Source organism: Limanda limanda, chromosome 1 (assembly GCF_963576545.1).
Source record: "Limanda limanda chromosome 1, fLimLim1.1, whole genome shotgun sequence".
NCBI lineage: Eukaryota > Metazoa > Chordata > Actinopteri > Pleuronectiformes > Pleuronectidae > Limanda > Limanda limanda.
Window position 1 is genome coordinate 16,026,128 of NC_083636.1, and position 13,601 is coordinate 16,039,728.

At 42.1% G+C, this 13,601-nt stretch overlaps 1 protein-coding gene across 1 annotated transcript in view; it reads left to right on the top strand.

The window, feature by feature from the left end:
• exoc4 (exocyst complex component 4) overlaps nucleotides 1-13,601 on the top strand; it is a 107,004-nt gene that overhangs the window by 21,711 nt on the left and 71,692 nt on the right. Inside the window, exons 9-10 of the mRNA XM_061077403.1 lie at nucleotides 6,983-7,128; nucleotides 7,379-7,467. Coding sequence (XP_060933386.1) covers nucleotides 6,983-7,128; nucleotides 7,379-7,467 — 235 coding nt within the window. The remainder of the gene's footprint in view (nucleotides 1-6,982; nucleotides 7,129-7,378; nucleotides 7,468-13,601) is intronic.

Below are 13,601 nucleotides of genomic sequence, written 5' to 3' on the forward strand. Positions count from 1 at the left end.
ATAAAAATGGATTTGAGTGAACACACAGGCACATCTCCTTTTACCTCCGTCAACAAGATAGCCTTCAAAAGATTGACTTGATGTGGCCCACTCCAGGTGGGATCCCCCCCCCCTGTCCCGCGGCAGTTCAGTGCTGCGGGAGTAGTTGTGGCTGAAGCTCTGTCCAAACTTGTGAAGGTTATTGAAATTTCTGGAACATAATCAATACAGGGTGTTTACAGAAACCTTTCTTTGACGGCCAAGGACACTTTGGGCTTTAACTTCAAACTAGCGTGGAGGGATATCAGTCAATATGTGTTGTGACAAGACACCAGCCATGAGATTTAGTGGGAAACAGCCGATTTCAATAAGGCCTTGTGAAAGGAACAAACCACTAAGATTGTTCTCTCGGCTGCTTTTACGATGGATTAATAAGAAGGAGAGGACGTGAGTGGAACGGAAGAGAAAACCAAGCAATATGCATTTCTTTAATTTTAGCCGATTGTGTGCTTCCCTAGTTTACCCAACCACAGGTGCTCACCTGCGGAACCTTGAGTGACGCTCTCCTAATTGCTCTGATTTATCTGTAATGGACAGAATGGAGGATGAGGACACGCTTTCTGGAGGCACAAAGGGTGACACCGGGACATCTTGCGAGGAAGAAATAAACGGGAGTGCCGGTAATGAATTACGGAGGCAGAGTTCCATGAAGCTTTTTTCCAATTCTTAATAGAAGTTCGCACTCAGCCCGGCGGACTGATTTAAGTTCTGAGCGAGACCCGAGCCACTCGAGTGCAGAACAAGCTCAGTCGCTTGATAGAATTACGTCGAACAGTTGTGGCGGAAATGATTGTCTTTGTCAGGAGAGCCCTTGAGAGAGATGTGTTTTGCATGTGTGCCCACTCGCACGCACACAAACAGACAAACACGCACACTGGAGTTGATCTGAACTTTCGAGCTTGGTCTTATTATCTGGTGCGAAGAGCCATTTGCCACGTGTCACATTTTTTCATGTACCGTCTCTTTTTCCAGCCCGCTGTTTCACAGATTCTCCCATGAATATTGATTTCCAGTGATGTCAGTGGGTTCCTTCACCCCTTGCCTGTTTCTCCATCAACCCTCTGAAACCTGCGAGGGAAAGTTAAGGCGGAAGCCTGCTGATCTAATTTTCGAACGAAGATACGGTTTTTGGTGAATTAGTCCAGAACCGTCCACGCTGAAGAAGTTGCTAAGACGAGGCTTTGATGTTTAAATGCTGTAGTTTCAACCTGAACCCGTCGAGAATGATAAGTGGAATGAGATACGAGTTTGTTTCCATCTGGTGCTGCCTGTTGCCAATTTTAAAGACACAGCGAGGGAGAGAGAAAGAGAGAGAGCACGCATTCATATTACATTTGCCTGATTTATCCCATTTCATGTCCACTGATAGCAGAGCCAGTTACATCAGATGTCGTGAACACTCCAGGATTCAACTAAAATTAGAATCGGCTCCAATTTGGAACCAATTGACAATTAGTAATGTTAAACCAGTCAATATGTTTATATTTGTCACTTGTGGATCTTTGTGTAACTCTTTGTTTTGGCAGCTGCAAAACCTCACTGCTGTTTACTATCTCACCATCACGACTCAGCACGTCATTCGGTGCATCTCTTGGTCACTTTTAATTCACTGGCACAATCTTTCACAGACAAAGTAAACATGTTTTCCATCAGACAAACTGAAGCTGTTATTTCTTAGATTAAAGGTGGGTGATCCTTCGAAAACGTCAAACCTCAAGATGATTCACCACGGTAATTTGATTCCGTCTTCTCCAATTTCTGCACCTTGTGAGATTCAGAAGACTGTGGTTGTACAGACCCGAGTGATGCTCCTTCACATAGCTCCGTTCATGGTGGTTTTTCTACATCTGTCGTATCACCTCAGAAAGTGTCGACCATTGGCCGACAAATTTTGCAGATAACTTTCCTTTGAGAAAGATCAAACTGGAAACGGCTGACCGACTGCCACACCACACTGACGTTGAGTCCCTTTTTGGCGTCGGTTCCCCAACAGCCATGTTTCCAACTCATGTTGGATTCTGTTTCAAACGCATCACACATGAAAGAGACTGGGAGAGAGACCCAGTTTGACCAGTCAGCAAAGCTGTCAATCTGCAATCATTCTGTGGGTTTGTGAATGTCGGCCGGATCCATGTTATTAGATTAGTCTGAATTGTCTCTTTTTAATTGAGAGATAACCGACCTCTATCTTATTTATCTCTTCACTGTCGAACCAGCTTTACTGTGCAGTCCAGTTACAGCACATTTTAACTTATTATTGTCCTTTTTTTCACTGGTAAAAGACAGAATATAGACAAAAGCTGTGAAGTTTTTTACTTATGCAACAGTTAGTACAGAAGTTTACCAGCACTGTGATATATTGATGTGGGTTTTATCCTCAAACACTGAATTAAATCAGAACTGTAGCTTCGCACACACACTGCCCTGCCCTGCTATATCGAGAACATTCAGTGCTAGGCAACTAGCATTGTTTGCCTTATTTGTGTGGAACAGATGCTGCAAAGTGTTGTGTGGGTGATCGTTGTTTACTTTTATGGTAGTTATTGTAGTTTTATAATATTAGGTACCTTGGGAGCACTTTTAATAGAGTAGTTGACAGCTGGAGATGATGTTGACTCACCACTCACATTAAAAGTTACGATTCTATATTTCAGGAATAAAGTGACTTTTGTCAAGTTTCTGACATGATGCATTTGAAACTGCAAGTTTGTCCTTTATGAGAAGAAAACAACACAAATATTCGTGACAAATAAACATGTGTGTTGTTAAGCCTCTGAAATTGTTCTTGGTAATTAGTTTGCTCACTCTGCAATGATATTGAGATATATTTAGTGTCCGATCCATAAACACACATTTATGTTGACTTTGCAACAACGACTTTTGTTTTACCAATTGGATTTTGAACGGACAAAGAAATAATTAGGAAACTTGAAGGTGACTTTCACAGAACTTTATTCTTGTGAGTTACTGGCTCTGCGATGTGTTTGCTGCTGATTTGAAGTAGATAGTTGAGGCTTGTCTACTAAAGGTTTGTGCAGTCACTAAATATACCAGGAGGTCCCTTAAGTAGGGTTGTGGATACCATCTTGTTTGACTTCAAACAAAGGTGTTAAATCAGCAGCTACTGGTTATTTAACTGGGTCTCCTGTGTTTTCTCTGTGTCCTCCTCCCTTCTCCCATCCTTCTATCCTTCTATGCCCGTTCTCTCTTTAGCATTCTGCTCAGTGCTCAGTCGCCACCTATAATCCTTTGCTCTTTCTATTCTCCACGACGCTTTCCCACCTCTATCTCTCCTTCTTTCTTCCCCCCCCGCACCACCCCTCTGTGCCACTTTCTGCCTCCCGTCCCTCCATCCCTCTCCCAGTCCTAGCAGTCCAGTTAATTGCCTCCAAAGTTCACTCTGTCTCTGGGCTAATGCAATTTAAGTAGGGTCGGAGCCCCTTCATCAGCCAGGCGCTGGCATTTCATTAAGTCTACTTGGGCGTTAGCTTGCAAGCAAGTGGGGGTTTCGCTCCATCAGCTCATCATTAGTAATTAATACACTGATAGGATTAGCTGCAGCATGAGGCCAGTGGCGGGTGGAGGCCTTGGTGTTGCCGGTTGGACGTGTGTGATATGGCCTCCAGGACTCCCGGTGATGAGGGGAAGTGGGTTAGAGAGTAATTATGCGTATGGAGCACAGTTGCATGTGCCTGTTTAGCTTTATGTGAACATTTCAGACCAAACGCTGTGACACCACACATAACATGTAACATAAGAAAGTCACTTTTTTTGTATTTTCTATAGTTTCGACATTTTCCGAAATGCAAAAAGTACAAATATGACATAGTTATTTGAAAGTGAAATTCAAAATATTCTTTAAACACACACACATAAAAGTCTGTCACCCCAACATTCCTCCACAAAGAGTACGAAGATTTTGCGGTTTTATCTGACACAAATTTATTTTTCTTTGGACATTTACAATCCCATTTTCAGCAGAATCTTTCTCTGTCAAAAGTTTAATCCACTCTCTACATGAGCCTGGATGCTAGGATAAAGCCTCTTACTGATAGCTGTGCCTTAGTAAGCCCTGGTGGAATGGGAGATTTATTCCTTAACAGACAAAGCTACTGGAATTCTGCTAGAGAAGAATGCTAGAGTCACAAGTATTTAAAAAAGCGTGATACCAAAAAATACAAATGTACCTCTATACAAGTTAGATTTTCAACATTTATTATCTTGGGTTAGGCCCATTTTAATCATGTTGATGGTTGTAAAATAATATCCATGTAGAATTTTATAATGGATGAACTTATTGCATTCCCTGTAGTCTTAACAGCCTGAAACCATGAATCTTCCCTTATCTCATTATCAGGATCCCCTTAACATATTAAACCATAGTGCAAATTTTAGTGAGAATATTTGAGATTTTCTTAATGAAATACTGATGCAGAATATAATATGGTACAAGAAAGTCTCCTCTGCTTCCCTCTGTAGCCCAAAAATGAATTATCTCTGCAGAGGTCACATTATGTATACTCTTTTTGCCAGCCATTTATCTCATTGAAAGGATTATTTCAAAATTCACACATTAGTAGGGTTATTCAATATGGAAGAGTAGCTTTGTTTATACTGCACTCACCCAGATTTTGTGTTCTCTCACCAATGTCCATTTTGAACGTTGTTAAAGTGGGTTAGGTGAACCTCAAGGCTCCATGTCCACCCAGGGTTAGGATTATAATTTGCCCAATGCCTTTTTACATCATTCCTTGTTTGGAAGAGCCAGTCCTCCATTAGCTCTTGAAGCAAACAGATATTCTCTGACTGATGCTTGGCATTTTTCCATTCCAGATGGTCCTTAATCATATGATTATATTGTTTAAAGATTCCCTTAGAGATAAGATTATAGTGTTTTTTTCCCCAATAAAGTGGGATTTATTCAATTCCATTATCCAGATTGTTCTATTTAACTAGTGGAAATTATATTTCCTAATTTCGACCCTGAACACAGCCTCAGATGTAAATATATTCATTCAAATCAGTTAAACTGGAATGTACGATTGCTGATTTTATGCACCTTGGGGTATCAACATAGCCTCAGGTTTATTGACCCTTTATTTTCGAGCCTGATATTTCAGAAGAAGATTCAACCATAGATAAAACATTAGGCACTGGGGAGACTTGGATCTTTATAAGTAAAACATTTCTAGTTATTTGTAACAAAAAACATCAACCTCTTTTTTTGAAATATCATTAAAACCCGTAGTAGTGTACTTTTTGATCGTAATCTTTTTCCTATCTCTGCTCTTGCAAATATGTGTGTGCACTTGAATTAATGTCGGCGCTAACATGTAATGGCTTTCCCTTGCATGACGGGGGGGTGCTCTCCGCAGCGTTAATTACATCATTATGGTCGGGATGGATCTCCATCTGCTCTACCATTACTCCTGTCCCATTCTGGGCTGACCCACTCTGCGCCTCAGAATTAGACACACACAGGCTAAATGGCTCCGCTAAATTATGAAGCTATTAGATATGGGAGGCTATTTTAGAACATATGTATTCACACAGAGAGAGGAATGAAGACGGGGTGAGTGAGAGAAAGGAAACGACGGACGGAGGTAGACGGCGCAAGAGAGAGAAAATAGAAATGTGAGAAATGAGAGATGGGGCAGTAAGAGAGTTTGAAAAATGAGAGCCAGTCAAAGCAACACAGGGAAAGTGCAGATATAATGATAGAGTAGAGGAAGTTAACTTTCTCTATCTGGCCACAGTTTCGATGTGCTTGTCCTCGGCTATTGTTAGAAGTTGATAAGATTTTTATGAAGCATGATAAGACGTTGATGGATTTCACCATGGATCATGCAGACAGTTCAGGAAAATGGAGGACGGGTGTTTCAGTGGTGGTCATCAAATGCACCCAGTCATGTCAGTGGCCTGTTTTCTATCTCCAGGGTTTAAGATGTTTTTTCTTCTCTTTTGATGATAAAATGTTGACGTGAATTGTAATAAACTGTGATACTACAAGTCACGATAAATAGAAGACCTGCTGCTCACAATGTCTCAAGCTGATATTGTAGACATGTATCTCTGCAGAACAAGGCCATTGTAAATACACATTTCTTTAAAAATGATGTGAAAGAGACGAGATTTCAGTAAAATATTCCCAAAAAGAAAAGAATGTGGTGTGACCACAGTTGGAACAGTCGCTGTGGAGAAATTGAACGAATCACTTCAGTGAGCTGTGGTGTGAGGCAGCATCACACCAGACAGTTAATGATCCAAACCCACAAGATTTATTTTTACAGTTTAACGATCTATTTTGGTCGTATGGATAAAAAGGGTACTTGTGAATAATCTTACAGGTGAATAGAGAACAGACAGGCCGAGCTTACAGGGTATGATCCTGAGTGGGAGCTTCTAAGTCACTGATATCTTATCTTTGGTGTAATAACATTAGGAGGAGTAAGATGAGGATAACATATCCCATTATGTGTTAGAGGAACTATTATTAGTGACTCTGTGAAATTCTAGAAATAATATGTTTTATGGACCAGTTTAGTTTGATACAGACATTTGTTTTGTTTGTATGGACACTTTAGAATCTCCAATTAACTCAACCTACATGTCTTTGGACAGTGGAATGAAGCCGGAGTAGCCAGAGAAAACCAATGCAACCCCGGGAAAACATGCAAACTCCACAAAGCAAGACCCCGGCTGAACCAGGATTCATCATTATCGTCCCTTCAAATTGTAGCCAGATGACAACAACCACTTAAAAATCATTGTCAACTGTAGACACAGCTTGTTATGCACAGACAACAACCTGAACCTGTGTCACCTAGTGAAAGGCCATTATTGATAACATAAAGGCCATTTTTCCATTAAGATGAGACTTAGACAGTCCTTACCTCCAATCTTGTGCTTCCTAACTTTTCACATTTTATTCTGTGTTGTCTAGGGTCTGCTGATGGAATACCTTGATGTGAAGAACAGCCGGAGTGCTACAGAGCCATCGGCTCACAACTCCTACGCCAGCACGGGCAGTGAGTTTGCTGCCTTTTTTTCCAAGAAGAAGCCGCAGCGTGCCAAGCAGTCTCTTTTCAAGTAAGGATCAAATCTTTTGCTCTACGGTTCATGTTTGTCCAAAAATATAGGAATAAAGTATTTTCTATATAATAGACTTTATCTCAAAAGACAAAAAGTATCTTTAATGTTACATTATTCTGTTTAACATCTCATACCCAAGGCCGCTGATCTTTGGAGCACCTTCCCTGCAGCTTGCTGTTGCATTATTTATGTATTGTTGTATTGTGTGCCCACTTGTTAACCCTTGGTAACCTGGTGTGTTGTGTAGGTTTGAATCGTCTTCCCATGCCATCAGCATGAGTGCCTACTTGAGAGAGCAGAGGCGAGAACTCTACAGCAAGAGTGGAGAATTACAAGGTGAGGAGGGGGATGGAGGGATGAATGTAGAGAGGGGCGGTGCATAATACTCCTGAACAGCTGGAATGGAGATGGGTAGAAGGATGGTGAGATGAAGGGAAAGGGGGGGGGGGGGGAGATGGCAGGGCAGAAGGTGGGAAAAGTATTGACTGAAATGTGGGAAAAGGGAAAAGTGTGAGAGAGAGACGAGAATAAATTGGGTTGGGTTTTGCGGCGTGGGGGATAAAGCAGGAGAGAAAAGAGCAGCAAAGGTTAGGGCTGGGTGGAGGGATGAAAAGATGGAGAGCTGTTGGAGGTGCATGGGTTGACAGAGCAAAAAGATCTGAGTAGAAGACACAAGACTTACTAGCTTACTGGAGAGACAAAAGTAAAGGCTACATGCAGATAGATCGACGAGTACGGAGACAGCTGACGTGTGAATCTTGCCTTGAGTTTACAGACAAGGTGTAAAGTGAATTGTCAAAGATGGAGGCAGGGGTGTGGAAGACTGCTGCCATACAGTGAATCAAAATATATATTAAGTGCTGTTGAGACAGAGACTGTATGTCACAGATTGAAAAGAGACACGTGTCTAGGAACAGAAAGGCGATCAGCAGAGGAATGTGGAACGGCAAAAGGCAGAGAGCATGGTGACTCTGCAACCCACCAACAGGTCAGGGGCCTTGAAAACCTCTCATCCACAGTCATTCTCTCTCACACATACACACACACACACACACACACGTAAACACACACGTACACACAAAACAGAACACTGAGTGAGCTACACAGCCGGACCCTGGAGAGTCCATGCTGCTCCACTGCTGCTGCTTCTGTCTCCCTCTGACTCTGTGTTTCTCTGCCCGCGACCTTGAGGTTTCAATCAGCGGTGCCTGACAGCGCTGTTTGTCTGGAACTACTCACCGAGTTCCTCGTTGACGTTGTTTGGAGAAAAGAGAAGAATTTGGTGGTGGAAGTAGATTGCTTTTGATTTTTAGAGAAGTCTGTTGATCAAAGCATGCTAAATGATTTCTTGGGCAATATCTTCAAAATTGTGACTAGAATTCACTTGATCCAGATTATTATTTGAATCTGCACCAAATTGCACACACTCAAAAATATTACTCTGCTATATATGCCAGATTTTCCCCGTCAAGATCAAGTTTTCTGGTAATCCATCCAAAACTTTACCTCCTTGATAGAAGTAATTACGGTTCTGTATACATCTTAAAAACAACCTTTAAAAAACTCCACTAAAGTATATTTAATTACAGGCTGAACCATTATTTATTTTATAAGTCATACTGAAAATAGTGTGTAAATGGCTCCAGCTCCCCATCATCACCACCACCACACAAAAACGAACAGAATTGATTTACTGCGGATAAAGGAAAACCTCAAATAGCCTTCAAATAACAGCTCACTCTTTTTTTTTCTTCAATCTGTCGGCGCCGCAGAAAGAAGGGTGGAAAAAATATGATTTTTGACTGGCTGAATGCCTCGGAGCGTTCATAAGGAGATGAGATTTCTTTTGCGCTTTCATTTTACCTGTCACAATGCATGGCGCCGGCCACGAGCCCCAGCCAGGGCCCTGAATGGCTGCAGAGGAGATTGAAGGAGTAAGAAATCATTTAGAAAAAGTGAAATAAGTCGACTGTGATGGCGGGAGGGGGAAGGATGGATGCAGCGGAGGTGGGGGTGAGGGTTAAAAGTCATTGTTTTCATCAGGGTCCAGCGAAGAAACCATTAAGAGATTTCTCAAGGAAGAAATTAGAAAAAATACATATTGGACTGTGTGGAAAGGGACTTCTTCTTCTTCAAATTAAACTTACTGTAGGGTGGGAGGGAGAGGATGAAGAGTTAGAAAGAGCGAGATTGAGTTGATGAGTTCTTCCGGCTTCGGGATTACTCAACACTCCAAGCTTAGTCATGTGTGTCTCTCAGTCGCTCCACTCGGAGTTTCCTAAATTATTTTCCCCTCAACGGCCTGCTTCAAGTCAATAGAGTTATTAACTCAAACGCTCGCCAACAGCCGCGGAAATAAGAGTTTGATTGTCCATTTTTTAAATCCAGCTACGCGCTGTTAACAAATGCATTAGAATGGTCAAGCACTAAACAAGTAAAAAGTCCACGAATGATTCTGTAGTTCGTGCACTTTTTCTCTTTCACACATTTGTGCACGAGTCGTCTTTAAGGAAAGATAAGAGCAGCTGTATGTGTGATGATTTAGTAATCTATCCATAATCACACATCTCTGATGGGTTTGAAATTAATCTTTAATTCCTGTAATTTATGTCCCCTGAGTGTTGTAAGGACGCGCCATATATCACACGCACACGGCTGCGTGGACGCATATTCAAATTGCTCGCGTACACATACAAACATGCAGGGGGACTTAATTGCCTGCCTTCTCCATCCAAGCATGACTCGTATGCTTCAATTAATCCAATTCTCCATCTAAAGACTTTATTATGGCTCCATATGCAGCCACATCTGGAATATGTGTACGTAGTGAGACTGCCGGCAGCAGTATGTGGAAGTTGTCTAGTTCACATACATACAGCAGACCCTCAGCTGTCGGTCTGAATGTGTTTCTACTCTTTGCGGGTGTGTTTGTATCCCCTGCAAACCGCTACGTTCCGAATCACACAACCTTAATCCAGATTCAATCACGTCCCCTATGAATAAATGATGAAAACAACATTGTTCAAGCTACAGATGTGTTTTCTTTCCTTCCCGCTGCAAGTCTCCCAACCGCTACACTTCTCCATTCTCGACCTCCTGCCTTTTTATTGCCTCTCTGTGTGTGCGTGTGTGTGTGTGGTTGTAGGCAGCGGATGACTCAAAGTGCCCCAGTGGTCATCTGGGAGGCGAAGTGTGAATATAGAGTATCCCAATAACTACTGCAGTCCACACCAAGCCGGCAATGCATTAGCAGAGTTTTGTGTTTTCTTATTTTATTTCTCTTTGTGCTGTGGCCGTTCCTTGTGTTTGGTGCGATATTGCTTCGCCCCGGGGCACGTTTGAAGCGACACCCCCGAGGGCCGTGCACAAAGCCTGCCTATCACCGCACGCTATTCCCGGACACGCTTGCATCAAACCCCCACCCCCCCGCACTTTTCCCTGCGGGCACATACGTATTCTGCCATTTCCAACTTCCTCGCACCTCCGACCTCCCGCCACGCCCAAGATTTATTCCTAATCAACTCGCTTCCAAATCTATTTCACACTTCCCCTGTTTTTCCTTTTGATATTCAAATTGACTTGTTCACAGGGTGTCCGGCAAACAAAAAAGAACAGTCGGCCTGAGTCCCCCTATATACAAGCAGTGTGGTTATGAACAGCTCCCACCCCCTTTAATACCTGTCTGCTCAGTCGAGGTGCAGGGGGAGAAAAAAACAAAACCCGTATGTTGTTTTCAGGGCTTCTTGTTTATGTATAATAGCACCATGTCCCCATGGGAAAAGGGAGGAACAGGGAAAGGGGGAGGAGTGACTGCTCAGGGCAACCAGAAGTGGTGTTCCTTGTCAGGCTGATTCGAACACCCCAACAGGCAGGGGAGGGAGGAGAGGTGCAAATGGAAAACTGTCTAGCGGGATGACATTGAGGTGGAGGTACTGGTGGGTGGGATATCCGGGGTGGGGTTGGCAGATGTTAATAGCCACGTGTTCTCAGAAGTGTGAGCGTGTGCGTGTGTGAGTGTGCGTTTGTTGCAGAAAGAGTATGATCCTGCAAAGTGATGTGTGGTGCAGGACACGTTACCAAACTGGGCTTGGGATTGCTGGGGTTTGGAGGGTATAACATTTGCAGAAACACTGTTCAGAAAGATATATGGAGTCATTAGAGGTGGTTACGGATCACCCTCATCGGCTCCAATATTCTACCCGGAGAATCTCTGGACAATTGGGATCCTGAGATATTTGGATTCATCTCCCTTTTTGTCAAACATTTGTGTTCTCACGAATAATTGTAGGATAATGACCGGAGTTCTGTTCATGTGTGGAAGCAGCTTTATCCCCAGTTTAACCTCATTCTCCAAAAGATTCGCATAATAACTGCTCTCAGATCAGCTCCTAATCTTCGGTCACACTCCAGTAAATTCCCTGAATCCATTTCACTGTAAAATCTACCCTTTGCAATAATCATTCATTTCCCAATCATTCATTCTCTTAATTTGTTGTTCAAGGATAATGGATGTGCATTTATCTCGTGCACTGATCAATACTTGACTTCCATTGACCTTGCAATTATGATTTATCATATTCATAGACGGAACCTCGGATGGGGTTGAACTTTGTCGGTTAAAAAAGTCAATAATTATTACGGTATTATGATGCTGAAATGTCAAAGACACCTGCTTAGCTGTGATTGATGCCCCTGTCTCTAATCTTTCTTCTACGTTGATGATCTGTTATGGTTCAATGTTTCCTGCTCAGCTTTCTCTTTATAGTGTCAGGTTGACATTGAGATTTGTGTGCGAGTGCGTAAGCGTCTCAACCCGGAAGACAAATCGTGAGCAAATCAAATCATGTCCCAATAAGCAGTGTTCCGTATGTTCATATTAATCCACTGAAAGTTAGTGTCAGTCAAACGATTGAAACAAATCCAGTATTAATAATCAAGTAGCTATCGTGGTTAGACAAGAAAGACTGTAGAAGCAGAGAAGGCACCAATTCACCTACTTAGGAAACTTTGTCCTGTGCTTGTGGCCTTCATCAAGTGTAGAAAGACAACATGAACTGTAGTTTGTAGAGCTATCCCTTTTTTCCCTCATGTGCTCGGTTCTTTTGTACAAGCAGAGATAATTGAACTGGCCCACACAGTTGGTTTGCTTTTTTTTAAGTGATTCATAAAGCTTGTGTATTCAGGATATTCTAAGATTTTAAATCACATCTTGTGCGCTACGAAAGAAAAATACTTTTCCTATTTTCAATAAACCCCTAATGTCATTTTCTGTCTTCCCCAAAAGTTCTTTACATTTTTCTTCCTCATTTCGCAACAGATTAAATTTGATGGGACAGGTTATATAAAGGAGGTGTCATTATTTTCACTCATATCTTAGAAACGTCTGAAACGTACGCAAAGTTGCAGGGTTATGGAAAAGTATAAAGTATCTTTTTAATACTTAAAATCAACGATATTTTTCATTGATTAACTTTACCTAAAGCAAAAACCAGACTAAACAAAGATGGATTCACACGTTACTAACCTTCAGATACACTTCACACTAACATTATTCACAGTAGAACATTACCCAAGAAGCTGAGTGATTTAGAATATGCGCATATCCGGTCAGTGACTAATGAGTGCTTTCACACTGGTCAGATGTGTGTGTGTGGGTTTGTGTGCGCTACATTAAGTATGCATATCGACACGTCGTAATTGAACGACTCGGTGTAACCACGTTCTGTACGCTGCAGGAATGTCACTGGAAATTGACTTTTCCTCTCTTGTTCTGGCGCCAGACCTTTTATGTATCGCTTTGTTCCAGCAGCGACATAACTGGGTTTGTAGATAAAATGCAAGGTACCTCTGTTACCCGACAGGCTATTACCGTGAAAAGCTTGTTTTTGTGTTGGGCATGAAAGCAAATACGCAAGAGCTCTGCATATTGTGGAAAACAGGCACACACACACACACAGACACACTCTGCTGCAGATGTCCTGGCTCTCTGTAGTTATTTCGAAAGTGTTATCTTCGTCTTATTGTGTTCAATTTGCAGAAAGATTTGAGCGGAGTTGATGATGATGGTTAAAACTACATTAAAAGATGTGATTTCTTTCCCTCTCCTTCGAGACGCACGCACTCACAAACGCACGGCGCAGGATTCGTATCTGCTGTGGGGCCGGTGATTGAATTACAGAAGCTCTGGTGTTGAAATTAAAGGGCAAGACAGACAGTGTGGGAAATGCAATGTGGCTTGTAATGATAATGATTTCCAGGTGTTTACTGTTGTGCACCTCACAGAACCCATGGTTAAGAATCAAATGGACAGAAGCATCGCAATGGGAGAGACATTGCAGGCAAGTTATGGAAAGACTGATATAAGAGTTTCCAGCGTTTAACTCACTGTTGTTGTCAGACGTTTGCTGAATCTTTATGGAGCTGATTCTATTACATTGCTTATTGCACTTTTGTTATTTTCAGTTTGTGAA